The sequence below is a fragment of the Callithrix jacchus genome, chromosome 1 (genome assembly GCF_049354715.1).
Source record: "Callithrix jacchus isolate 240 chromosome 1, calJac240_pri, whole genome shotgun sequence".
In the NCBI taxonomy this organism is placed as follows: Eukaryota; Metazoa; Chordata; class Mammalia; order Primates; family Cebidae; genus Callithrix; species Callithrix jacchus.
In genome coordinates this window covers 55734080-55762019 of record NC_133502.1, presented here as the reverse complement: position 1 = coordinate 55762019, position 27940 = coordinate 55734080, and the positions used below count along the sequence as shown (strand labels likewise).

Genomic DNA, 27940 nt, shown 5'->3' with positions numbered 1-27940 from the left:
GGCCTCCCAAATTGCTGGGATTATAGGCGTGAGCCACCGCACCCGGCTCATCTGATTTTTTTTAAAGGTATCCATTAGCTAGACAACTTAGAGTTTACAGGGTATTTTTTTTAACACCTTTCTGTTGAGCTTCTTGCATTTTAAACACTTTTCTGTTGACTTCTGCTATTACTTCTGTGAAGCCAGCAAAATCTTTTATCTTTGTTTTCCTATATGTATTGTGCCTTTTATCTTTTTCCTCCACAAGTTACTTTTATGATTTTCTCTTTTTCTTTGGTTTTCAGTAGTTTTACTAGGCTGTGCCATGATATCTTTTTCTCTTTTTATTTATCCTGGTTGGGATCTGCTGAGCTTCTCAAACCCTAAGTTTATGTTTTTCACTGAATGAGATCTTTTTGGCCACTATTCCTTCAAATATTTTGTCAGCCACAATGTCATACTCTTCTCCTTTTGGGACTCCAATTACAGGTATTTTAGACTGAATAATATCTACCAAATAATACCTGTTGCTTATTATTTTATTCAGTCTTCATTCCTACATAGCTAAGAGAAAATAACCACTATAAAACTGCCCTCAAATTTAACTCACTCTTCTGCTATCTTCAATATACTATCAAACTCACACACTAAAATTTTTAATTTAGCTATTAAACTTTTCAAAAATTTCTATAGCAATTTTTTACAGTTTTTATTTCCTTGCAAATATTCCTTAATTATGACCACGTTTTCTTTAATTCTTTGAGGATCATTTGCTTTAGTTCTTTGAAATTATTTATAATATCCATATTTTGTCTTTGCAAATAAAATCCAAAACCTGAAACATTTTGGACTTTTTTCTCTTGACCATAAATTCCATTTTATTACTCTTTCATTTTTAACTCAATATTGTACTCAATATTGAATACTGTACTTATATGTAACCAATCTCAGTTCTGTAATATCCCATTGAAAACCATTAGATATTATTATTATTATTATTACTTTTGAGACGGAGGCTTGCCCTGTTGCCAGGCTGGAGTGCAGTGGCACAATCTCAGCTCACTGCAACCTCTGACAAATATTTCATCTGTCAACCTCTGGTTCAAGCAATTCTCTTGCCTCAGCCTTCTGAGTAGCTGGGATTAGAGGCACGTGCCACCAGGCCCAGCTAATTTTCTTATTTTTAGCAGAGATGGGTTTCACCATATTTACCAGGATGGTCTCGATCTCCTCACCTCATGATCCACCCACATTGGCCTCCCAAAGTGCTAGGATTACAAGCATGAGCCACTGTACCTGGCCTATTTGTTCTTATTTTAGCAGTCAAATCAATCACTGGGTGATCACCTTAAATTGTATACGCTTCAGTATAAACTTTGTTAGTGTAGCTCTGTGGAAAGTACGATTTGTTTTCCTAGCCCCTCTAACTTAGTGAAACTCAATGTCCAAATTACCTTCCCCGGGAAGTTCATCAAGACTTGATGTAGGTTTTATTAGGGTGGGTCTAGAGCAGGTCTTTCTTTAGGGTGTGGCCCTACTTCCTAAAGCACAAGCTTTTCCTTGTTTGATTGAATGCCAAATATGCTAATGAAGTATTAAGATAATCTCTGTACCTTGGTAGAGCCAGAAGTCCAAAGCCTCCCAGTAAAGCTGAATCTTAGTATCTCTGTTCCACTCTCATCCTGTAGAAGCTGCTATCTGGCTAGTCTTACTCAGTGTATGAACACTCCAGCTCCCAGGCACAGGCTCAAGGGAGATATTCACATGGATTACTGGAGTTCCTTTCTGCACATTTCCTTCCCCATTAGTACTCTGCCCTGTAAATACCAGCTGTTTCACTGCCATAAATTCTTATCTTTGCCTCCCTCAGCTCAGATAACCGTATTCTCTTCTAGAACTCAAATCTCTGATTTCACAGGAAAACTGTCACCAGGCCAAATCAAGTTTCTGTTTGCTGAAGAACTGAAGCTTTTTCTCTACCAGTTGTCCACTGTTTGAAAACAGCTGACCTGCATATTTTGTCCAATTTTATCACTGTTAGCAGTTTATATATGTTTCGTTAAATGTATTTCTAAGCATTTTAAGTTTTCTAATGTTGATGTCAACATAATTTTTTACAACTTTTTACTATAATTTCAGTTTTTAAAATACAAAAAACCCATCCTGTACCCAGATTAAACCTGCTGTCCACATACTGCTCCACTTAATTTATCATATCCTCTCTCTCTCTTCCTCTCTACATATATACGTACTTATGTATGTATGTATGTGTGTATAAGGTGCTGTATGTATGTATGTATGTGTGTATAAGTGTATAAGGTACTCTCCACAAGTTTTTCCAATGTTAAATTACGATTTCTTTCCTTTATAATTATAAAGTAATTTATGGGGAGCTGCTTCGAGGCTATGTAAATATTATGTATATAACCTATTTTCATCAAGTTTTCACATTTGTATCAACGAAGACAGCACACTTAACTAGGAAAATACAGAATATACTCAATTTTATTAACACTGAACTTTATGAACCCTTTCAGAAACAACAGTACCTTCAAGAGCATGACATAAAAGTGCAAATGAACCAGAATATATCTACAATAATTACACCTTAAGCCACAGCTGCAACAAAATTGCCTAACTCTTCAGTAATTTAGTTCCATAAGTCCAGCCTCCCCTTTTCCATTATGTTTCCAAAATAATCTTACAAGAGTATAGGTAAAGCAAATCTCAAACCTCATAATGAGATTTGAAGAGTACAGAAAAATGATTCCTAGGCACTAGATGAAAGATCTAAAAGCAACCTTAAAACAATGTTGTTTACAAAGTGATGAATCATAAGAGACCTTTTTGCTTATAACTACAAAATGCTTTAGGCTGTATTTCAAATGAATGATGCATGGCTAGTAATTAGTATGTGACTATAATGATGTTTTGTTTTGTTTTTCCAAATGAAAGAAATTAAGCAGATTGTGCCATAAAATTTCAATACTACATAGATGGTCTAACTAGAAAGCATCATGTTCCCATACCAAAAAAAGAAACAAAAGTTATCATCAAAAAGTGAACATCCACAATTCTATGATGAACTAAAATGCCCCCACTTTTTGGCAGAAATTTAGTGGGGCAGTGGGGATTTTAGATTTTAAATCTCAAATTAGAAAAAGCAAAAACTAAGAAAATTTCCAAAAACTCACCTTGAATTAGCCATCAATTCAAGTTCCTGCTCAAACATTCTAGGTAATTTTTACCTTGAAGTTAATCTGCAGTTATTAAAAACAAATTGCTGAAGCACTGAAACATAGAGAAACCACTGCTAAAAGCAACTTTAAGTACAGTAGGCACCTACAGCAAGTAGAAATACAAGAGTGATTGCCACCATAAGAAATGAACTATGCCCTCAGTGTCAAAAAACCATGGTTCATAGCTGAGCTGTAGTTACCGGTTGAGTAAACAGGTTAAAAAGTTGTCTAATCTATGTAATGGTAATGCCTATTTCTGGAGTTATGTGAAAATGAGATTTAAATTTACTCATTCATTTGCATGTCAAATATTTATTAAACCATTATTTATGTGTTGAACACTGATTCAGGCCTTGAAGATCAATATAGAAAAAAAAATCCAAGAACTTGGTTCACATGGAATATGTCATAAATAAGCAGAAAGAGAAGGGGAGAAAAAGAGATACAGAAATATATGCTATAAATAAATAGAAAATAGGGTCACGGATAGAGAATGATGGGGACAGCATCATTATAATGAAAACTTCCATAAGGAAGTGGCATTTGGGCCCAAGAGAAAACAACAAGAAAATGTATATAGCTGAAACAGTGGAAAAGGAGAAGGGTAGTAAAAGTTGGGATTAAAGAAAGGGAGACTATATTATCTTAGAAATTATCATGAAACTAGAAACCATCCAAAGTGTTAAAGAAAAAAACTGAAAGAATTCACTGGTACTAGAAATGTTAAAGGCATTTCTTCAGGAAGAAGGAAAGTGATTTCAGATGGAAGTCTAGATTTATACAATGATGCGAATAATACTGGAAATAGCATATAGGTGAGGAGATGTAAAAGACTTTTTTTTAAATAAAAAAGACTTAATATTTCTTTCAAAAATAAATACTCCAAGTCCTAAAGCATCACTAATATAGCAAAACAAAGAATAAGAGTTAATAAGTCAAAGGAAGATAACACAGACTCATTAAAAATACTCAATCCAAAAGAAGGTAGAAAAAGAGTAGCAAAGAATAGATGAGATAAATAGAAATTAAATAGTAACATACTAGATTTAAACCTTGCCATATCAGTAACCATATTAAATTGAAATGGTCTAAACATTCCAATTAAAAGGCAGAAATGGTCAGATTGGATTAAAAAGCAAAATTCAATATACTGCCTATAAAAACTGTAAGTTAAAAGGAAAAGGATAGAAAGCCATACCTTGCTATCACTAATCAAAATAAAGCTGAAGAGGCTATATTAAGATAAGACAAAATAAGTTTCAGAAACCATTCCAGTATTTTAAGCTTGCGAATGACGTAAATCTCATTTAATTTTATAACAAGAGTCACTAGCTGCTATGTGAAAATAGTTTATTCAACACATGAAGCACAGGTCCTGCAACACAGTAAATAACAAATGGCATATACAAAAATACATATGGTATGATGAACTGGCATAGCATCCGCATCTGTAAGATAACATTTTTCTCAACAATATTGTTCTAACATTAATAACCCTATTTTTTTCTACTTTAAAGTTGGCTTTCCATTGCCATTTCATTAACATTTAACAAATACACTATAAGCATGGCAATCCCTGCTGGACTTCCAGAATTTTATTTAACAAAAGAGGGATTATGAGAATTCATTAAAATACTATAAACGTGATACTTACATTCTAGAGTGACTTGACTAAATCCTCTAAACTTGCAAATGATTAATTAACTACAAGTTCAAGATTGATCAGTGGACCAGGTAAAGGTCAGTTAGTCACAGAGTAAAGGGAAAGCTGGAGCTGGGAAGGTAGGATCCAAACAAAAAAAACAGCGCAGTCAGATCCGTGAATGCGATTCCAGCCAGCTAACCATTTTATATCTATCTTTAAACGTGGACATCACCAGTAGACACTCAAGTTTTGGCTGGCCTTTTGGGGAGGCAGGGTCAGGAGTAGAGATACAGACAATGTGACACAGGAAAAGATCTCTATGTTCAGATTCGTTTATTCAATAACAATAAATAAGAGAACCTTTGTCTACTATATTTGCTAACTGGCTCATATTTCAAATAATAACTCTGCCCAAAATACTCCTAAATGACTAATTCCTTGCGTTTAATTTAATCTAGACAATTTTACAAATTCTTGTTTTTCTCTGATCCCAGAATATTAGTGACAAAAGTATTTCTCTATATTCCAAACATAAACCCCTTAAGAACAACACCTTGCTGTGTTTCTTAGTATTGACTGTATGCAGTTTTTATTCTGTTTCCACGTTAGGACAAGTAAAATTCATTCAGGACTTCTAAAAATAAATTGGTGGCCTTTCAATAATTCATTTGGTTTTTGGGTTATGCTTTAATTCAAGCCATTGATTTGGTAGGTGCATTTTGGGAGCATTCAGATAAAATCACTGTGATACATTTTTTTCAGGCAACTCCTCTGCCCTTCAGTAATAAAGTCTGAGGATGTCAGAGGGACCAGGTCAGTGATCTGCAATTTAAGTAGAATGGGAGAATTATGTAGATACTAAAACATGGGAAGACAAAGGAAAGCCTTCTGAAGATGAGACGCGAGGTGGCATTCAGGTAATGGACATAACTACTTAAGACTCACGGGCATAAAAAAATTCTGGCAGAAACCTGGATTTTAGGAAGTACAAGGTTGAGGAAAAAGTGGTCTCTAACTGCAAAGAGAGATCATTAGTGAGGCCAGCAGTCAAAATCATAGATAATTCCAAAGGAGGTGGTAATAAGAATTCAGTAGGAAGTAAGGAGCTAAGACCACAGCAGACATTCCCTCCCAGGAAAAAAAGAAAAGAAAGCCCTCATAAAAAAACATAAAGTAATAGAATGAGAATAGTAAAATTGGGCAGTAAAGAAAAAGACTGTCATGAAGCTAAACAAACTAGTTTTCTCTTAATTACATTAAAAATATAAAAGGTTTTTGGAAATTTTGGGTCAGAACTTAGGAAAAACAAACACAGTGTCAAGGAAACTTACAATAATATAAAGCTGCTGAAACCTTAAATCTTTTCAGAACATACTAGCATTCAACAGATGAGAATGATTTAGGCACTTTACTAAGGCTAGTGATTCCAAGGGGAGCTACTTAAGAAGGAAACATTGATAAAATAGTGTAGAAAGACTCCTCTTGTCCACAACATAAAACTTCAGTAATGCCACATAGCTTACTATAAGAAGGAGACACATAATGCTACAAGGAACAAAATATTGACAGAATCAAAACTGACCTAATGATATTTTCAGCATAAAGCCACAAACTACGAGAACCCTTAAACAAATTAAAATTTATATTACTAATCTTGATTACTTAATGAACAAATGTAAGCCAATGTACTGTAAGTGGGACAGTATAAACACAAAAAAAGGAATTTCCTAACAGATTACAATTTTAACAATTCCTAGATTTTTGCTGGCAGAAGGAATTTGGGCAAATACAGTAGGTCAAATGATTTGGTAGTGGTGATGCTGGTGGTATACAAGTTAGTACTAGCATTTCACTAAACGGAAAAAAACACTTTGACTACTTAGTAGCCGCTCTTCTAAATAAATGTAATATCCGAACGTGGATATACAATTGGCATCCCTGGATAAGAAAGAAAAATAGCAGTAATAACAGATAATAGCTGACTTGCAGGATAGGAAACATGACCCAATGTTAAAGGAAAAAAAAACAAACACATTTATCCTGTGGGAAGAGCCAAGTCTGGTATGGAAGATAAGGATGTTCAATGAAGCATATAATTTAATACAAAATAAAAATATAAGAAAAGCAAAATGGGAAAGAAAAATCAACTCAGACAAAGACTATAATTAACCAAATACATATGGGGCCAAAACACTACCACCCTTTGTCCCAGGAGCCATGACGTGAAGGAAGTTAAATAAAACTTTTAAAAGTTGATTCTGAGTATCCCAGAGAAATTTTCAAGTGCCTCAAAGTGACAGCTTCCCTGTTAAACTGAGGACAGAAAAAGAAAAAATGAAAAAAAAAGGCCTACTCAAGTGAAGTCAGTGGTCAGGCCACAAGAATAATGAGCCAAACAAGGTAGGTGACATTCTAGAAGTGTATGCATTCACTGGGCTCTTTAAGGATGGACAGGGGATTCCTTTCCCATTCGGGTCTTGTATTTCTGAAGACAGAAGATAGTTAAGTATTTGGTTTCTGCAAAGAAAAGCAGAGAGGAGACTGATCCTAAACAAAAACACAATGTAAGTTAGAGTCTATTTTTAAAACCCTTCCCCTTTGCATTCATTTACCTTTTCCCCACCTCCTGTGTGCATCTAATTCTCTGCCAATATATCAAGAACTCTGTGCCTAAAAACAACACAGTGTGGTAGAAACAAAATGAAATATGGAAAAATGTAAGTTTAGAACACCTCAAGTTGAATCTTTCTCTTTTGCTTATGGCATAGGCAGGCGGACTTGGTTAAGTAATCTATTTTATACGAGTTTCTGTTCTTGCAACCCTGAGGAGCTATTATAAGGAACGTATCATATACATGTATGTAAACATACTTTGTAAAATTTAAATCACTAAACAAAAGTCATATAATACAACTGCTATGGAATTACTTTTCTGTTCTATAGTGGCTCATTGAATGCAATATTATGCCATTAACATGAAACTCCAAAACTGACCTCTCGCCCCACTCCCTTTACCCAAATCATCATCTTTTTGAATATTCCAAGTCACAGATACCATATTTTAAAAATTAATCAGACTAAACAAATGTAGAGTAAGATTTTAATCTTCTCTAGGTATCCTATAGCATGATATGATTTACAAACAGAAGGCTGACCTGATGTTTTATAATATCTCAGATAGTTACATGAACTTGCAATATTTTTTCAAGGGGGTCCTTGAACACACATCTATAACAACTATTCAGCTGTTATGGTACACAACTTGTTGATTTTAATTTCAGGGGATTCCAAGAAATGCCAGGATACCTAGTCAGAAAGTTAGAGGTAGGAAGTTTTTAAAGGCTAATATTTCTAGCCCCAACATGTGCAACTAATATCAGAAGAGAGCTTATTCTAATTACTTTTTTAGTAATGTAGATTATACTCTTAAAATCCATTCTGTTGAAAAGAAAAGAAATAATCCAGCACCATGTCTCAATATGAAATCTGGAAGTCACAAAAACTGATCACACTGAAATGCTCATCAGCTAGTATCTACCTTTATGTCAACCCCTATATGATATCCCCTTTGCTACTTTTTACTACAATCACTTGTGTCTACTTGAAAGCCAAAGTACTGAAAGTCTGGAAGGTAAAAATTGCTCACAAAGAGTTATTTAAAAAATAATTATACGTGTTTCATAAAATCATTGAGAAAGAGGAGGGTATAAAAAGAAGAGAGAGTAGAGGAAATCATCTGAATAAGACTCTTATTCACATGTTAGAAGAAATGGGAAAAGAATTAGGGAGGAGTCAGATATTAGAAGCACAAGGGAGCCAGGAGAGAGAACAAAAAGTAGATATAATAGGGTGAAATGCTGACTAGAGGTCAAGAGCACACAAAATGGGAGATAAAAAGACCTAAGCTAAATCTAGAATTATGAGGTTGTCTATATCACTAAGAGAATAACTCTACAACAGTGATGGGCACAAAAAAGCACATACATAAAACTTGCTCAAGAATCAGAATAGTGAGAGAGAAAATTCTAACTGTAAAGTGGAATATAGTTCTTAAAGAAAGTGGATGCTGAACTGGATAGCAATCGATGAGAACAAAAACATGCAACGTAAAAATAAGAGAATGAAGGCTGGGTATGGCGGCTCATGCCTGCAATCCCAGCACTTCGGGAGCCAAGGTAGGTGCATCACTCGAGGTCAGGAGTTCAAGACCAGCCTGGCCAACGTGTTGAGACTCTGTCTCTACTATTAATAGAAAAAAATTAGCCAGGTGTTGTGGCACATGCCTATAATCCCATTTACTTGGGAGGCTGAGGCAGGAGAATCATTTGAACCTGGGGAAGCAGAGGTTGCAGTGAGCTGAGATCACGCCACTGCACTCTAGCCTGGGTGACAGAGTGAGACTTCACCTCAAGAAAAAAAAAAAAAAACCTGAAAATGACGATAGCAGCGAACATAACTGGTTTACTATTCACCGTATACTATACACATGCATGCTCTCCTAATCTCGCCACAACTCTGTGAGACAGTTTCTGTATTCACATATATTTTATAAGCAAAGGAAACAAAACTGAGAGGTGGTAAGAAACTTGTACAAAGTTTCATAACTAGATGTGGAAAATTCAGAATCCAAACCCAGGTCTTGATAATCAGATTAGAAACACAAAGGACAGTTGAAGGTATCTATAATACCAAGACAAAGTTATTTTAACCCAGATTCAAGTTTCGATACTAAGAACATATTGCCAGGCAAGCCTCAATAAGCCAAGAGCTAAATGATTTTAGTTTTTCATATTTAAAGTACATAAAGCATCTGAGGGAAGTTTACTTATTCGCTCATCAATATGTATTGTATAATACCAGATATTGTTTGAGTCATTAGGAATTCACCAGTAAACACCTGAGAGAATGATTCCTGCCACCATAGATACTTGTGGCAGGCTAACTAGGTTAATGGACAGAGTATAATACAGTAAATCAGAAGCCGATGAGTACTAGCAAGAAACATAATGCAGTGAAGTTATAATGGTTAAGATTGAATGACAACTTGATTGTATTGAAGGATGCAAAAGTATTGTTCCTGGGTGTGTCTGTGAGGTTGTTGCCAAAGGAGATTAACATTTCAGTCAGTGTACTAGGAGAGGCAGATCCACCCTCAGTCTGGTAGGCACAATCTAATGAGCTCCAGCATGGCTAGGATAAAAGCGGCAGAAAAACATGGAAGGACTAGACTGACTAAGTCTTCTGCCCTCGAACACTGGACTCCAAGTTCTTTAGCTTTTGAACTCTTGGACATGCACCAGTGGTTTGCCAGAAACTCTCGGGATTCAGTCACAGACTAAAGGCTGTACTGACAACTTCCCTACTTTGGAGGCTTTGGGATTCAGACTGGCTTCCTTGCTCCTCAGTTTACAGATAGCCTATTGTGGGACTTCACCTTGTGATCCTGTGAGTTGAAACTCCTTAATAAACTCTCTTTCATATATAAACCTATTCTATCAGTCCTGTGCCTCTAGAGAACCCTGACTAATGCAAGAGGAAAAGAAGTATTTTGAGCAACTGATTATGCAATTTCAAAGAGGGTACTTAGAGAAGACTTCCACAAAGGACTATAAAAAAAAGATCAGAAAGAAATGAGAGGGCAAGCCATTTGAATAACTGGAGAAAGCAAGGTACAAGTGAAAAACTCTCAAGAATGTGATTGGTATGTTTAGGAAACAGTATAGAAGCCATATGATTAAAGTTGCTTTAGCCAGGGGGAATGGTAGAAGATGAGGCAAGAAATACCAAGGCAGAGACAAATTATGTAAAGCCTTGTAGACTACTACAAGAATTTTGGGCTTTCCTCTGAGATGGGAAGCCATTGTAGGGTTACAGGCAGAAACAACATTATCTGACTGAAGTCATTGGTTGTTGTGTTAAGAATAGACTGTGCCAAATATAACTTGAGATGTTTTTTAATATCAAATTCTTTCACAAATTTTACATGCATGTGATACAAAACATAAGCGAAATTTTGTGCCTTTTGCCATCTATTAAAAAAAAGGAGAGATCAATATAAGTCACAATTGAAATTTCAAACTTTTAGAGAAACTCACCAGTATTAGCAGCTCAAGGAAATAGCATATTATTCTGATCATGCCGTGTGTTTATTAGTTCTAATAAATTAAAGAGTTGCAGAGTTATTTAATATAGCTGACATTCTACGAATTTCAAGGGAACGAGAGTAACAAAAGCTCATAAGAGAATTCATTCAGAGCTCAATTCCACTTATTCTTCCACTCTACATAGAACACAATTGGTAGTATGTGAGTGATTTTTCTCTGTAATGGCAGGATTTGATATTGCTATTTTGATGGAGATTTGAAGTAAATGAACTCAATCCCTTGATTAAATGAGAGTTATTTTATCAAGGAATATGCCTGCACACTTCTGGCATTTTAACTTTATCTTAGTTCATAATATAGGAACTATATATTTATTATATGATCTATTAGAGATTATTCCATTTTCTTCCATATGTGAGCAAGGTCTGGAGGCAAAAGCAGTTTTGTTTTCTTTCATCACTGCACGGACACATATTCTCATGACCACTACCTTCTTTCTAAACATCCTTGATGAATTATATACCCTACAAATGCCAAATATCCCTCTCACCCCAATTCATGGTTAGTTTTTGAAACAAACTGCAATAGTGACATATTATAAAATCACCTTGTACAATTCCCTAGATAAGGGATTGCAACTGTCCTTTGAGAGGTGGTAACCAACAGCAAAAACAAACAAAACCTTGCTGATGATGTACCCCCTCCAGGGAGAAGACAGAAAAACAGTAAGGTTTGCATATTTCACCTTGCCCTTCACTGGCTCTTGTGTTACATTTCTAATTCACTCCCTCAGTGATCTCATCCACTCCCATAGCTTTGTATGTGACCTGTATGCTACTGGCTTCTAAATTTATACCTCCATTCCTGAACTCCCAGCTTATACCCCCAAATGCATACTTCATATGTCCACTTAGAGGTCAACAGACACTTAGTTATCTTCCCTTCCATAATCTGCTCCTCTTGCAGGACTTTCTGTCATCTCTATAAATGGGAGCTCTTATGTTTTTAGTTGCACAGCCTAAGAACCATGGAGTTATTCATGATTCCTCTTATACCCCAAATCCAATCTGTCAGAAATTCCACTTCTCTACTTTCAAAATCATCTTCTCACCAGAATCTACTTCTCACCAGTGACACTGCTGCCAAGCCTGTTAAGCTGCCACAAATTCACACATTAATAATGAGATCACTGAAATAGCATGTTAACCAGCCACTGGGTTTAATTATATTCTCACCTCACCCTACTATCTGTTTCTCCACATAGCTGCCAGTGTAACACTTCTATGGCATTGATCTGATCATTTCACCCCTTTGTTTATAACTCACTAACACCTTTCTTAGAATAAAATCCATGATTCTCACATTATGGCTTCAAGGCCATGCATGATCAAGGCCCTCGTGGCTGTTTTACACCATCTCCCACCATCTCCCTTGTTCACTCTGCCACAGCCACTGGCCTCACATAGCCAAACTCACTTATCCCTCAAGGCCTTGGTGTTTGTGGTCTCTCCTGTCTATAACATGCTCCCTCGAGATATTCACACCTTTAACTAAAGTCACTCAGGCTTCTGCTTAACTCTTACCTCTTCAGAAAGTCCTTCCTAACCACACTAATTGCACACACAAACACAACCATCCTACCACTTCCTTCAGAGCATTCACTACTATCTGATATTACATTATTGTTTATGCACATACTGTTACCATTCCCAGTGAAAATAGAAGACAAATAAGGACTAAGAGACAGGTTCATTGCATTAAACTCAGAGTCTGCAGCAATACCTAGAAGGCAAAAGGTGTTCAATAAATACCTGTCAAAAAATGAATAAATTATTGCTGAATCAAGGAGACAAAGTATTCAGAGAAAATTTATGAGACAATGGGACAGTCTACCAATACAAACTCAAGGTCTAAATTCACCCAACAAAATCCAAATCCCTGTAACATCCTAAGACTGAAACATACACTACTAGAATAGTTACTACCAGGAAGCATTTCCTCAGAATCATCTAATGAGAACGTAAATAAAAACGTAAAAATTTCAGTAGTGTGCCCAACCTATCAGCAGTAAAAGCAATGTTAAGTTCCACCATAAAAAAAGTCTCTAATTTTCCACGAATGTTGCTATATTTAGTTAGATCAATAAATCAATTATACATTATTTTGGACTATTAAACATGTAAAGAAAAAATGTGTCTGGCTGATTTGGTTTCGATTTGAGTCCCCACCCAAATCTCAAGTCAAACTGTAATTCCGAATGTTAGAGGTGAGGCCTGGTGAGAGGTGACTAGATCATGGGGGTGGATTTCCCCTTTGGTGCTGTTCTTGAGATAAGAGTTCTCAGGCAATCTGGCTGTTTAAAAGTGTGTTGCACCTCCCTCCCATCTTATTCCTGCTCTGACCATGTAAGATGTACACACTTCCCCTACACCTTCTACCATGATCATAAGTTTCCTGAGGCTTCCCCAGAAGCTGATGCTGCCATGTTTCCTGTAAAGCTTGCAGAAGTGCAAGCCAATTAAACCTGTTTTCTTTATAAATTACCTAGTGTCAGGTGTTTCTTTATAGTCCCAGCACTTTGGGAGGTTGAGGCAGGCAGATCCCTTGAGGTCAGGATTTCAAGACAAGCCTGGCCAACATCATGAAATACCATCTCTACTAAAAATTCAATAAAGTTAGCCAAGCATGGTGGCGCACACCTGTAATCCTAGCTACTCAGGTGGCTGAGGCATAAAAATTGCTTGAACCGGGGAGGCAGAGGTTGCAGTGAGCCAAGATTGTGCTGCAGCATTCCAGCCTGGGCAATGAAGTGAGACTGCATCTCCAAATAAGAAAAATAAAAATAAATAAAGTGACAAGAATAACTGAAAACAATGACTGAATGCTTATGATCTTAAGAGATGCATACTTCTAAGATTTAAAATAGTTAGAAATATAGTTATGAGATAATAGGTTATTGTTTCAAACAAACGTTCTCACTGCGTAAAAAACGATTTCCAGATGAGATTACCAAATGGCCATCTAAAGCATCATGGAACTTGAAGGTACCTTAGTCAACTGGACAAAGTAGCAGCAGTGGATGAATGAAACTTCTATTTTCTACGAAGAGAAGACAGTAGATTCTGCCAATTTCAGACTGGCACAACTTATGTAATTGACAGACAACATAAAAAATGAATTATTAAAGAGAAAAGACAGTAGTAATTAAAAGAAACCAACATGGGTTCTTGAAAAAATTATATCATAGTAACTGCAATGCATGTCTTTTGTTAGGAGATTGAACTCCGTGAAATATGATTGATATTGTACCTGGACATTTGCAAAGCCTTGAAATAGTCAACACCTAAAGAATGAAAGAAAGATCTGGAGACATTTAGTCTGGGAAAGGGTTGGTTTGGTGGAGATACCTCATCATGCTCCATGCCTATCTTGGTCCATCTTTATTATAAAGTATTTCCATAAGCCATGATTCTTATACCAAATCACAATTTCCTAAACATCTTTTAGGAAATAAAACTACTAAGTACTAAAACAAGTACTGTATGGAGTACCATGAGTAGTCACGCTCAGAACAACATGGCCTTCTGAGTTAAAGATCAGGAAAAAGTTCAATCTAAGGTGTGGTACAAGACAAGCCTACAAGTTAACTGGCAAGAACACTTAGGGTACCCAAGTTCCCTTCTTTTAAAAAAAAAATGTGTGAATTATGCACAAGTTATTGATTTCTTGGTCTACTTTTGAATTAACCCACTTTCACTCACAGAGAAATCACCTACAGATTAATTTTTAACAAAAATCTCAAAAATACTCAACATGATTTTTAAAAACACTGTTTTCAATTTATTGTTCTTGCTATATTTTTTCCATCCTTTCTGTTCATCTCTTCCGTACTTCATACATTCATTTAGCCTATATCTATTATCTGGCACTACATGTCAGTAGATGTGCCACATGCTGGGAATAGAAAGATAAGCATGATACACTCTACCCTGTCAAAAAGTTCAGAGTATAAATGAAGACTCTGACTTGTAAAATAACACTTATATTCCAGTATAATACAAGCCATTTAGAGATATGCACAGGGTTCTGGGTAACAAAGAGGAAAGATTCTGAATATTGCAGAGAATGAAGTGTTAGGGAAAGCTCCCCAAAGAGGCTTCCTCAAAGGGGAAAGGAAGGAAAAGCAGAATATTGACAGGCTAGAGCACGATGCTTTCAGAGCTCAGCAGATTGTCTAGCAATGATGAGGCAGAAAGAGAAAAGTAAGATATGAGGTAGAAGGGGAATGGCAGGAACTGCTTCATTGAAAGCCATAATGCTGGGTGGGAAGGACAGGATAATAGATGAGCCTGAGAAAACATTTAGGGGTAATAGGTATGTTCATTATCTTGACTGTTGTAATCATTCCATGAATGTTTTCATATGTTAAAATTAATCAACTGCTATACTTTAAATATATGCCATTTATTGTGTCACTTCACCTAAATGATGCTTTTTTTTAAAGGCCTAATGCTCTTCTAAGAATTGTGGGTATCAATGTGAAAGTCTCAGGGAGCAACTGAAGGAATTTAGAGTCAGTGAATTACATATAGGGACATTTAATTCTCCATTTTACATCTTTACAAGATCCTCCATTTAATCAAATTAAAGAATTAACCAACCGCTATTTTCCATGCACCTATCATGTACAAAGAACAAGTGTGTCCCTAAAAAAAAAACACATCTCTATCATTAAGTGAGTAATGTAGATTTTATTTTAATTCACTTTTAAAACCAAACTTCAAAGATGCAAGATACAGCAGATAATCATAAATAAAAGTAAAAAGACAAGAGGCAGTGAGAAAAATTGCAAATATTTACAAGAGTAGCATTATAGAATATATAAGGAGCTCTTACAAGCTATAAGGCAATAAAATAGGAAAATCAACAATATTAACAGGGAATTCTAAGAAAAAATATAAACAACCAATAAATATATAACTGCTTCAATCTCATTTAATAACAGGAAATATAAAAAAAGTAAAATAAAAGTCACCGAATTAAAAAAAACAGTATTAGTGATTATGCAAGAAAAAGAACCTCACTTATATTATTCATAAAAATATAGTTCACATGCCTTATGGAAGGGCAATTTGACAGTAACTAGCAAGATTAAAAAGGCCTTTCAATTTAGCAGTTCAAATTCTAAGACTATTTCTTAAAGAAATAATATAATGAATAATAACAAAAGTATGATTGTAAGATGATTTACACTGATTCGCTCTCAATTTATTTAATACTCAGAACAATGCAATGTAGGTAGGCACTATTATTGTCCCTGTTATAGGCAAAATAATGGTCCCTCAAAGATATCCACGTCCTAATACCTGATACTTTTGAATGTGTTACCTTACATAGCAAAAGGGACTTTGCAGATGTCATTAAGGATCATGAGATGGTGAAGATTACCCTGGATTATCTGGAAAGAACCAATATAATCACAGGGTCTTTATAAGAGGGAAGCAGGAGGGTCAGAGAAGGGGTTATGATGACAAAAATAGAAGTCAGGGCAATGCTGAACCATGAACCAAGGAATGCGGGCAGCTTCTCAAAGATGGAAAAAGCAAGAAAATAAATTTTTCCTCTAGAGCCCTTGGAAGGAATGCACACCAGCTAAACCATTTTGGACTACTGATCTCCAGAACTGCAAGACTATAAACTTGTGTTGTTTTAAGCCACTAAGTTTGTGGTAATTTGTCATAGCAGCAATGGTAAACTAACATAGTCTTACTTCATAAATAAGAAAACACCAGTACCAAAAAATGAGTAACTACCAAAGATCATATAGCTAGGAATAGGTACAGCTAGGATTTAAGGCCAGACCATGTTCATAGCTACACTAATGCACTGCCTTCAAATACATACATAAAGATGTATACGGAATTATTTTTTTAAAAACCTGAGGCAGGAAGGGAAACTAGAACTAAGCATCCTTCACTAAGAGAATGATTAAAAGGAAAAATCATAATATGGGCTATAAAATACAACACAAGAATTTAAAAACAGTACAACATGAAAAACATATTCGAAATATATGACACAGCAAAAAAAGTTTCAGAACAATGAATTTTTCCTAATGTTCATATGAACATGCAAACATTGGTAAACACATAGAAATGGAACTAGAAGTCCAAAAGATTGTTAAAAATGTTAATTGTGTGGAATGAAATGAGGTAGTGGGATACAGGGGACATTGTATTCAATATTTTTATGTTATCTGAATGTTTTACAACGAGAATATATGGTGTATTTTAAAGTGAGGCATTTTAAATGCAGGGAGATATGTATGAACTTCCTACAACATTTTTTCATTAAAAAGGCCTCAGCTGCACAAAGTTTAAAAGCCCTGCCCTACAGTGACACCAAATGGTGGTAGATCAAAATACAGCACACAAAAAGGACATTTGTTCAATTCAATCTTCCTATAAAGGTTTGATTCCTTTGAAGAACAGGCAGCTTAACAGAATTAAATAACATGGAGACAAGTACTCAAAAACTTTAGAGTTTTTAATCAAAGAAAGTCTAGTACACCAAGCTTCAGTTGCAAATTTTTAGGTCTCTTTCCAAACTTCAGCTAATCTTCTGATCCCACTGAATATTTACATAAATCATTTCTCACAGTTAAACCACGCCACTGCGAGCACTGTGATTTTACCTATTAGCTTATTATCAAAGAAACCCTACAAATACAAGAAATGCACTTATACAACTAAAGTCAGGCTCTACTCCCTGGGAACAAACCTTTGGTAAGTAGGTAATATTTTGGGAGGATGGACAAGAAGGTGTTGGGGCTGAAGAGGGATGGAAAGAATCCAAGAAGAGATACAAGCAATGACTCCAACTAATGACAAAATATATTTTCATTTGTTAATCTAGTGATAGAAAATTAAGCTGAGTAAAAGAGGAGGCTATTGCCTCTCAAATACATACCAATTTGTTAACAAGAAAATTTTGTCCTGTACTGTCCAGGGAAAAGAATATTTCAAATTAAGCACATTAGTCAGTATTCAGTGTCTTCTGCCCAGAAACTTAACAAACAAAAACAGCACGCAAATGGCTTTATTCATTACGAGCCACTACAAAAAGCTACAGAGACAGACCCCTCTCAGGGCATTCCTCTAAAACACAATTTGGCCAGGATTCTTAGTCTCTTGGCATTAGAGTTTATTGGATTTTTGATGTGTTACTTTTCATACACCAAAATCTCCTAGAAAACACAGGACATAAATTATAATCATCTACAAAAACAAGTCAATAATATAATTAAGCTGTAAGGCCCTGAAATCATATAACTATTTTCCAATCCTAATAGGTACAAGCTAAGCTATGACCACATGTCATGAGCACTATTTTACCCAACACATGGATGACAGGCTCTAGAAGACCTTGAGAGCTATCTTGATCAAATGGGTTCATGTTGTCACAAGAACCACAAGGAGATCAGTTCAAGAAGGTAGCTTAAGTTTCTGAATTACTATAAATAACAGATGAATGACTAATAACTGAGTACCACAAAAAGTATTCATGTCTACTATATAGACATTTAAGACTCTAAATTAGAAAAACAGGTAATATCAGTATTAAATAATTTTGCTTCCAATTTCAACATAGACATAAATAGGAACATGAAAGTCTATATTACAGAAAACATGAAAAAATAGACATAAAAATGGCTTACTGGTTAGATTTTCAAGAATATACAATTTAATAGAAACTAACATAATAATTCTCACAGTAAATTTGTATACCATACTCTATAAGATATAGAGCCCTGGAAAACAGTATCTAAGTAATACAAAATAAAAGTAAGACGCATAGCTGGGTGTGGTGGCTCACACCTGTAATCCCAGCACTTTGGGAGGGTGAGGTGGGCAGATTACAAGTCAAGAGATTGAGATCATCCTGGCCAACATGGTGAAACCCCATCTCTACTAAAAATTTGCTGGGGGCATGGTGAAGTGCCTCTATAATCCCAGCTACTTGGGAGGCTGAGGCAGGAGAATCGCTTGAACCCATGAAACAGAGGTTGAAGTAAGCTGAGATTTCGCCACTCCACTCCAGCCTGGAGACCAGTATATAAATTATTTCTGATATATGCTAATTGAACTTTAATTGACATTGGTTACTAGTATTTTAGATGTGTTACTTTTACACCCTGACTTTCTATCAAAGAGAAAATAACAAATACCAATGTCATGGTGGAGCTGCCCTTATGTTTTTTAACTAATTCTTATAGTTGACTATATAATGCAAACAACTATACTGAATTTAATCTACTGTCTCACGTTTGATTGTCAGTTTATATAAAACACACCTTTCTGAAAAATTTATAATTAATATAAATCAAATTAATGAATTCACATAATTGGATAAAAGAAACAGTGGCAAGTAAAAACTGCAGAATTTTAACTAGTTTTTGTTCAAGTGAAAATGCTAGAAAAACAAATGAAAAGTCAAGTTTTGGTCCTATTTGGAGCTGGGAAAGAACTAAGGCTATCCCAAACTCTTGACTTTTTCTTATTTCTAACTGTGTGATAACTTTTCAGGTAGATATGATTAGTGTATTTCAAATGTGCTTTAAATTTAGGCTAAATCAAGAAGTAAACATCTTTTTAAGGGAAGGATGTCTTATAGACATATGCAGCTTAATTAATCTCAACTTAATTGACCATTTTTTACATAAATACTTCAAAAAGTTTATTACTTTAAAAATGAAACATTATTATAGAAGTCTTATAGAAATACACCTGGTAATTATAATCAATTTCTTAAAATCATCAAATTACTGTATTACTGATACAATGTTGATGAACTGAAAACATTATTCTTTCATAAGTTAGCAAAAGTTTATAATCTAGAAAGGAGTACAGAAAATTTCAGACATTCTACACTGTCTAATGCTCTATGACCAGTATTTTTTGGGTTAATGATCAAGGACTGTTTGGCGCTTTAAGCAGGTTTCCCACTTCTTTTTGGATAGCAGAAGTTGAGAAGTAGTGTGAGCCAGATTGGAAATAGTGATAATTAGAAATGAAAAGATGTAAAATCAAAGAGCATTTTTTTTTTTTTTTTTTTTGAGATGGAGATTTTCTCTTTTTACCCAGACTGGAGTGCAATGGTGCGATCCCAGCTCACCACAACCTCTGCCTCCTGGATTCAAGCAATTCTCCTGCCTCAGCCTCCCGAGTAGCTGGGACTACAGGTGCATGCCACCACACCCAGCTAATTTTTGTATTTTTAGTAGAGATGGGGTTTCACCTTGTTGACCAGGATGGTCTCGATCCCTTGACCTTGTGATCCACCCACCTCAGCCTCCCAAAGTGCTGGGATTATAGGCGTGAGCCACTGTGCCCTGAGCCACTGCGCCTGGCAGAGAAAGTTTGAAACCTTTACTATGATGATAGGCAACATAAAAAATTACTTGTTAAATGGACATTTTCATATAACCTTGAATGGTATCAGATTTAATGTACATGAGAAATATTTCAATAACTGTAATTTTACATAATTATTTTAATTCAAGAATCAAAACATAGGTAAAAATAAACACTCTAAATAGACCGTGGTTAAAAATGTAATGCAAATTCTCCCTTATTCACCTATTTTTATATGGAAGACATGGTAAATAAAGTATCAAATAGACAAACTGACCAGGTAATAGAAAACAAAGCAAGTGAGGAAATACAGAGAAAAGAAAGGAGACAGAAAAAGAGTGGGCAGGGAAGAGAATACCCTGAAGAATTAGATTAAAAAGTGAAAAATTTTTTTGTTTTGATAAAGACAATGAATTTAAAAGTTTTAGAATAGGCCAGGCACAGTGGCTCACACCTGTAATCCCAGACTTTGGCAAGCGGATCACCTGAGGTCAGGAGTTCGAGACCAGCCCAGCCAACACAGTGAAACTACATCTCTACTAAAAATACAACAACAAAAAAATAGCTGGGTATAGTGGCAGGCGCCTGTAATCCCAGCTACTCTGGAGGGTGAGGCAGAAGAAACACTTGAACCTGGGAGGTAGAGGTTGCAGTGAGCTGAGACTGTGCCACTGCACTCCAGCCTGGTCAACAGAGGAAGATTCTGTCTCAAAGGAAAAAAAAAAAAAAAACAAAAAAAAACGTTTTCCAATGAAAATAATAAGACTGTGAATAAGGAAAACCATGCTTTTTTCTTTTGTGTTCTATTTAGAGTTTTTTGAACTTTGGTGGAAGTGAGGAGGAGTAGAGTGGGTTTATAAAGAGATAGGAAGGAATTTAAAAGCAATGTCTACAAGGTGCAGGCACAGCTATTAAGAAACTCAACCCGAATTTTTGAAATTCTGTCAAACAAAATTCCATCTTGGCCCTGGAGATCATTAATATAACTGAAGATGAAAGGGAAAAAATAAACAATCTTATTAGAGAAACAAAACTAAAGTATTGTTATAATGATAAAATGTAATTAGCCTAAAAATAATAATTTAATGGTAGGAGAAAAGAACACAGAAAAGAAACCTTGATAAAAATCTTAAAATTTTAAGTTGTAATACAGCTAATATATGCCACTGGAAATTATTTTCAACACTTTAGACCCCAGCTTCTATAAAATAAAAGTCTAGAACAAGACGATTATCAAGGTGCTTCAAAGATTTTCTAAAATGAATTCATTTTTCATCCTAAATGCCAAGAAAGAGACTATATTTATAATTTCAGTCTAAACTATGAGATGAATTCAAGTAAGTGATCAGAAGGATAAACTGAAGTACTCTTGCAATATTTAGGAATACACAGCTCTAGAATAAATCACAAATATACTCTCTATTCATAAGAAGTACAGTTTTTATTTTACAGTGACATTAAATAGAGAGCAAAAAATATTATACTTACACTTTTCAAAAGCGCCTTGGACTTCATTTAATGGCAGAGTTTCAATATATATTTTAAATCAAGATAATTTCACATGAATATCCTCAGGTTTAAAAAAAAGCAAGATGGATATTAAATGTATGTGAATACTCACATGATTTTTTACATTTAACGATATAAAAACACTTGACATGTTCTCTTGTTTGGCACAGTATAAAAATCCTCTCTAAGACTTGGTACTTACCACAACAGCAAATTGCTCGGGTTCACATAAGTTGTTATATTCACTCTTGAACTGAGACAATGAATTTAATTGCTCTTGATCAGGAAGATGCTTTATTAAGTTCTAAAAATTAAAACCAGAAGGAAAGATCTTCACTAAAGGCACTTCTTGAATTTTAAATATATAATTTAAAAATTACTGAAAGAAAACAAGTGAAGTAAATCTTTAGTTTTATTTCTTGGTAACCTCCTTCCTAATAAGCCTTAAGCAAAATTCCCTGCATCTTGAAAACAGTCAATTTTTCTATTTCTCTATCCCAGAGTTATTATATATTCAAATCAAGCACAACTGAAACTGAATGTTTATTTGATTAGCTATGTAATTGAGAAAGAGAACTCAACCTATACCAAAGGAACAGCTTTCTCACCTGGATGAATGTGATCCATTACATTTCAGCTTTAGGGAATTAAATGTCAAAAATTTCAGGGAAAGTCAAACATATTTTAACACTTCACTCAGGGGGATAAAAGAAATCATCATATTGCTACAAAAAGGCATAGGAAGGGGCAGAATAGAAATCAAGGGAATTTTAATGGCACTGCTTGCAAGATTTACCAATAGGATTATAGTTTTAATAATAACTGAAGATGTCTCTAAAACAAAGACAAAGTAACTTTTCCGATCTGAAAGAAAACTTTAAAAGGTGTTGAAGACACATGATGATTGATACACCTTGCAGATAAAAAGATCCTTTAGAAACTTAGGCCACACACTTAAACAAGAGAACGACTTGAAGGAAGAATAAAGGAATACACAAGACTATGTCTTCCTGATAGAACTTAAGTGATTAAAGAATTCCTTACACAAAGTCTATATAGATCCATTGTATCAAAATATAATTAACTATAACAGTGTTACAAGAAGTTAGTGCGCTGATATTAAAATTAAGATAAAAAAGAGTGGTTGGTGCTCACAATTCCAAATTACTGCATAAGTAAATTCTGTACAAGTCCAAAGCCGAATACAAACTATAATTAAGCCTAAATCATGCTATATATATTTATGGGGGAAATTCCCCAAAGGTGTTATTAGTCAAAAATACTAATAATACTGTTAGAGAATGTTATACATCAAAAGCGATTAGATCAAAGAAGAGCTTGTTGACTCACTGTGTACCTTTGGACAAAAACTTGGTTAACTGGCCAAAAACAAAACAAAAAAAAGTGGCATTTTAAGATCATACCTAGACAAAGTATTCACTATTAATACTATCAAACTGAATAAAAATAAAAGTATATGATTTCCCCACATAAACAGAAATTTCTCTTAGTGGAATTGCTTGAGATGAGGTTATTTATATATTTTTTTACCCATTCTGGTTGACCGTTAGATTATGAGTTAGATTTTATTATATCAGGCCTCTGAATTTCTTTAGCATCCTTTTAGATGACAATCAAATCCCCCTGAATATCTAATATATAATTAGATTTTCATCTTTCATTTGAATTTTTTTTTTTATTTTTCACTTCATTAATTTTACATTCTAACATAAAAATACTATTGTGATTTTCCAGTGTATGGTCCCAACCTCCCTTTGTCTCTCCCCTTAGACAAATTCCCCATACCCTTCACAAATCTTAAGCTCCTGTCCAGCTATATTCTGCACAGATATGCACACATGCCCAGCTTTTCCCTCACAGCCCACAGTATTATTACTGCCAAAACAATCTCCCTTCACTATATTTTTCATGCAACTCCTCTCCTCTATTCTACATCTATACGTATTCAACCTTTACATACCCCTGCCTCCATACATACATGAACAAAGCATACTCCCCCAACATATTCTATTGTTCTAAACCAATCTTAAAACTTTGCTTACCTTGCTTTACAATTATGTATGTAAATGTCATTTCCCTTGCCAAACTATAATTTCCAAGAAGGTCAAGTTTAATCCTTACTGAGACTAACATACAGCCAGGTGCAGTGGCTCACACCTACAGTCCAGAACTTTGGGAGACTGAGGTGGGCAGATCACTTGAGGACAGGAGTTCAAGACCAGCCTGGCCAACATGGTGAAACCCCATTTCTACTAAAAATACAAAAATTAGCTGGGCATGGTGGCAGGTGCCTGAAATCCCAGCTACTTGGAAGGCTAAGCAGAAGATTTGCTTGAACCCAGAAGGCGGAGGTTGCAGTGGGCCAAGATCATGCCATTGCACTCCATCCTGAGTGACAGAGTGAGACTCTGTCTCAAAAAGAAACAAAAGTAATAAAAAATAAAAATTATTGAGCCTAATACAATCCCTGGACAATGTATATAAAATATTTGCAAAATGAATTGATGATTCAATGACTGGACTGATATGACAAATACAGGTAAATGGGTACAAAATGATGTGGAAAAGTGGCATGAAAAATGGCAAAACAATGACATACTGCTGACCTCTAGATGTAATATGAATAAATAACTAAATATGTCAAAATATAATCATCACAGTGAACACAGCAAACCAAAATCATGATTATTATGACATAAAGCTCTATTTCCAAGCCCTGGCCAAAATAGGAAGATCTTCACATTAAAATGAGGAATATACTTTTAAAATTAAGAGTTCAAATAACAAGAAATTCTTAGTTTTTAATAAATACATTAAAACTTTATATATGTTCAAAATAAATTTTTATGTTTTAAAAATACTCAAGACTGGTTTTATATTTAGAAAGTATGATAGGCACAACAATGACACCCATTCCTAAAGATATACCCCAAAACCTGAGAAAATATTAAGTTAAATGGCAAAGAGAATTTAGGTTATAGATGGAATTAAAGTTGCTATCGGCTGACCTTGAGTGGTTATCCTGAATTATCTAGATGAGCCCAATGTAATCAAAAAGTCCTTAAAAGTAGAAATGAAAAAACAATAGAGCTGGAGTGAGATGTGACTGTGAGACAAAGGAACAGAAGGATGCAAGATTGCTGGGTTGGAAGGTAAAGGAACGGTTCCACCAGTCATGGAATATGAGCAACCATGAGAAGCTGGAAATACAAATGGATTCTTCCCTATAGCCTACAAAAAGAGACACGGGCTGTTCTGCCAATACTTTGATGTTAGCATAGTAAGACCAATATCAGACTCCTGTTTTACAGGAATATAAGATAATAAATTTGTGTTATTTTAAGCACATAAGTTTTTGGTGAATTGTTGTATCAATAGAAATCTAATATGCTAAAAAATATATGGAGCTGAATGTACTTCAGACATGAATTTTAAAAAGCAAATCATTTTTTCTATTATAAAACAAAACCATGTGTTCATTTAAAACATTCATGCAATCAAGCTAACAGCTACTCTGTAAATATTTAACTAATTCATTATAAGAAATACAAACAAGTATTAAGTAGAAAAATTTTATTTAAGGAACTTGGAATCTATTCCCAGCAAGACGGCACACACATAATCAACATGAACAAAGATGAAAATCCAGTAAAAAGAAACTGAGAGTGAAAAAAAATGCTTAAATAAGAGTAGTTGAATTAGGTAGTTTATGAGTCTCAGAGACTCACAGCACAAATCACTAGTGAAATTATATGACCACCACATTTACAAGATAGAAAAGGCAAAACTTAGAACAACTTCCAAAGATGTCATTTACTGATTAGTTAAAATGTTCAAAATAATTTTAATTGCTTCTTGGCACTAACAAATATTTGGTTTCTTTTTATTGTTAAGTAATTATTTTCCTAAATATATCCACTGTCAGTACAATAAGTGGTAAGCTAAAGATTTTGTCTCACTACATAATTTGTGTTTTGATTCTCCAACTTTAAATTTCATCAAGACATACGTTATTGATTTCTTATGTGGAACTCAGCAATAACTTTGACATAATTCATTTGAATTCATTTGAAAATGAATTCATTTGAAAATACTATAAATAAAAAGCACTAATAAAAATCTTCTAGCCTTCTGAATAAATTCAGAATATTATGTAAACAATCTCTAATATTCATAGGAGCCCAACTGACTCAAGGAAGAATTGTTAGTAAAGGTAATTGTAAATGAAAACTCCCTTAATCTTATATACCATGTAATAATATCTTCATAAGCTAAAGAAAAACACATTCTAAAAGGGCTATAGAAACAAATTTTAAGCAACACATTAATAATCTAAACTACAACAAAAAAATGTAAAAATTAAACAATTTGCTTTTCAGAAACAATAAACTTAATTAAAATGTAATCATTGATAGCATTATATTTCATGTGCAGTTAAGAGAAGATGCAGCTTTCTCTCCTGGCAATGCAGAAGTTATGCTAAAACTAAATATGCAGCAATGATTTTCCAGCTGAATGATTCGGGTTAAGAATGTTGCTTCACTTACAGATTTCTGTTTAATGAGAAACCTGCAATGAAATATTGAAATTTAAGCTGTGCCTGTTTGTTTACCTGAATCATAGACTCTGCCAACTGTGTTTCATCTACTTCCAATATCATCATTCTGATTTCCTCATATGGCACCCGAAAAGAGCTCAGAAAGATTGCTAAAAGAGAGAAAGGTTTAAATGAAGAAGGTTTAAAAAATTTTTTAAGATGTAGCTCTATTTACAAAAAAAAAATTGATAAAACAAGAGAATTCAAACATTTAATGTATTTATTATGGGGGAAACTTCCATTACCACATTTTATACTCTCCTGAAGTTTTAAAACTAGTGTTTAAACAACAATCCTGTGTTATTGCACTGGATCCAAGGTTTTTAAATGCTCAATTATTTATCTACCATAGGAATGATGCCAACTTTCATGTGATAACAAAAAATGAAATGAGTTAGGTACACTATAAAAACATCACATTGTAATGAAAATAATGATAAAACCACAGTATCTGCATTTAATATTTGTCTAAACATATGTGTTATTTGCTTTTATCGCCTCTAGCCTTAGGAAAGAGTTCAGGAAAAAGTATTTTAAGAAAACTGCTTAGCAGTACATTAACACTTTTATAAGTAATCGTAGCACTTCACTATTCAGAAACATTGTAAACAGTATGCTAGAGAAATCTTTACATGTAATTAAAGCTTAAAATATCCAATTTTAGAAAACACATTCTCATTGAAAATTATCCAAATGGACTAGATAGTACAGTACGTTATTACTGAGAATTCTAAGTACTATTTACATCTTTCTTGATGCCTCTTATATCAACTAATAATTTTCTCCAAAGTTATTGAAGTATAAGGATACTTTCACAGTAACAGATATTATGCTTTTCCTAGTTCACCTCTTATTCTACTGTTATGTTTCTACATTCAAGATGTCACTACTTAACCACACCCAGCACCTGCAAATCAATAGCCTGTTTTTTTTTTAATTTAGTGAATTTCTATGTCATCTGGTATGTGTATTTCTAGATAAAGATACTATGTTCAGCATCTCATATCTGTGGGGTCTGCATTCACAAATTTGACCAACTATGGATGAAATTTAATCCACAGTAGGTTCAATCTAAAGATACAGAAAGATGGATATAAAAGCCGACTATAAGGTACTTGAGCATCTGTGGACTTTGGTATTCATCAGGGGTCCTGGAACCAATCCCTCTGATATCAAAGGATGACTATATTTTTAAAAACTCAGGAAACAGGGTCTGCTTCTTTTCTGTGTTGAGGTTGTATTCCTGATATGTGAGAATATCAAGTATCTCCTACAGATTAACAAGGACACCATCTGTGTTCATCATATCACCAATATACACAATTCTGAACCCAAGAAATCACAAATATGAAATAATTATGATAGAACTCACACGTCTATATAATCCCTAATATCCCAAGAACAAGATAAAATATGTAAATGGTATGAGTAAA

At 34.5% G+C, this 27940-nt stretch overlaps 1 protein-coding gene across 2 annotated transcripts in view; it reads right to left on the bottom strand.

The window, feature by feature from the left end:
* DIAPH3 (diaphanous related formin 3) overlaps positions 1-27940 on the bottom strand; it is a 506459-nt gene that overhangs the window by 219934 nt on the left and 258585 nt on the right. For both annotated transcript variants that reach the window (XM_035296778.3, XM_035296781.3), the window contains 2 exons: positions 26523-26617; positions 22092-22193 (listed from right to left, as the gene is read on the bottom strand). In XM_035296778.3, the coding sequence (XP_035152669.1) occupies positions 22092-22193; positions 26523-26617 (197 nt within the window). The remainder of the gene's footprint in view (positions 1-22091; positions 22194-26522; positions 26618-27940) is intronic.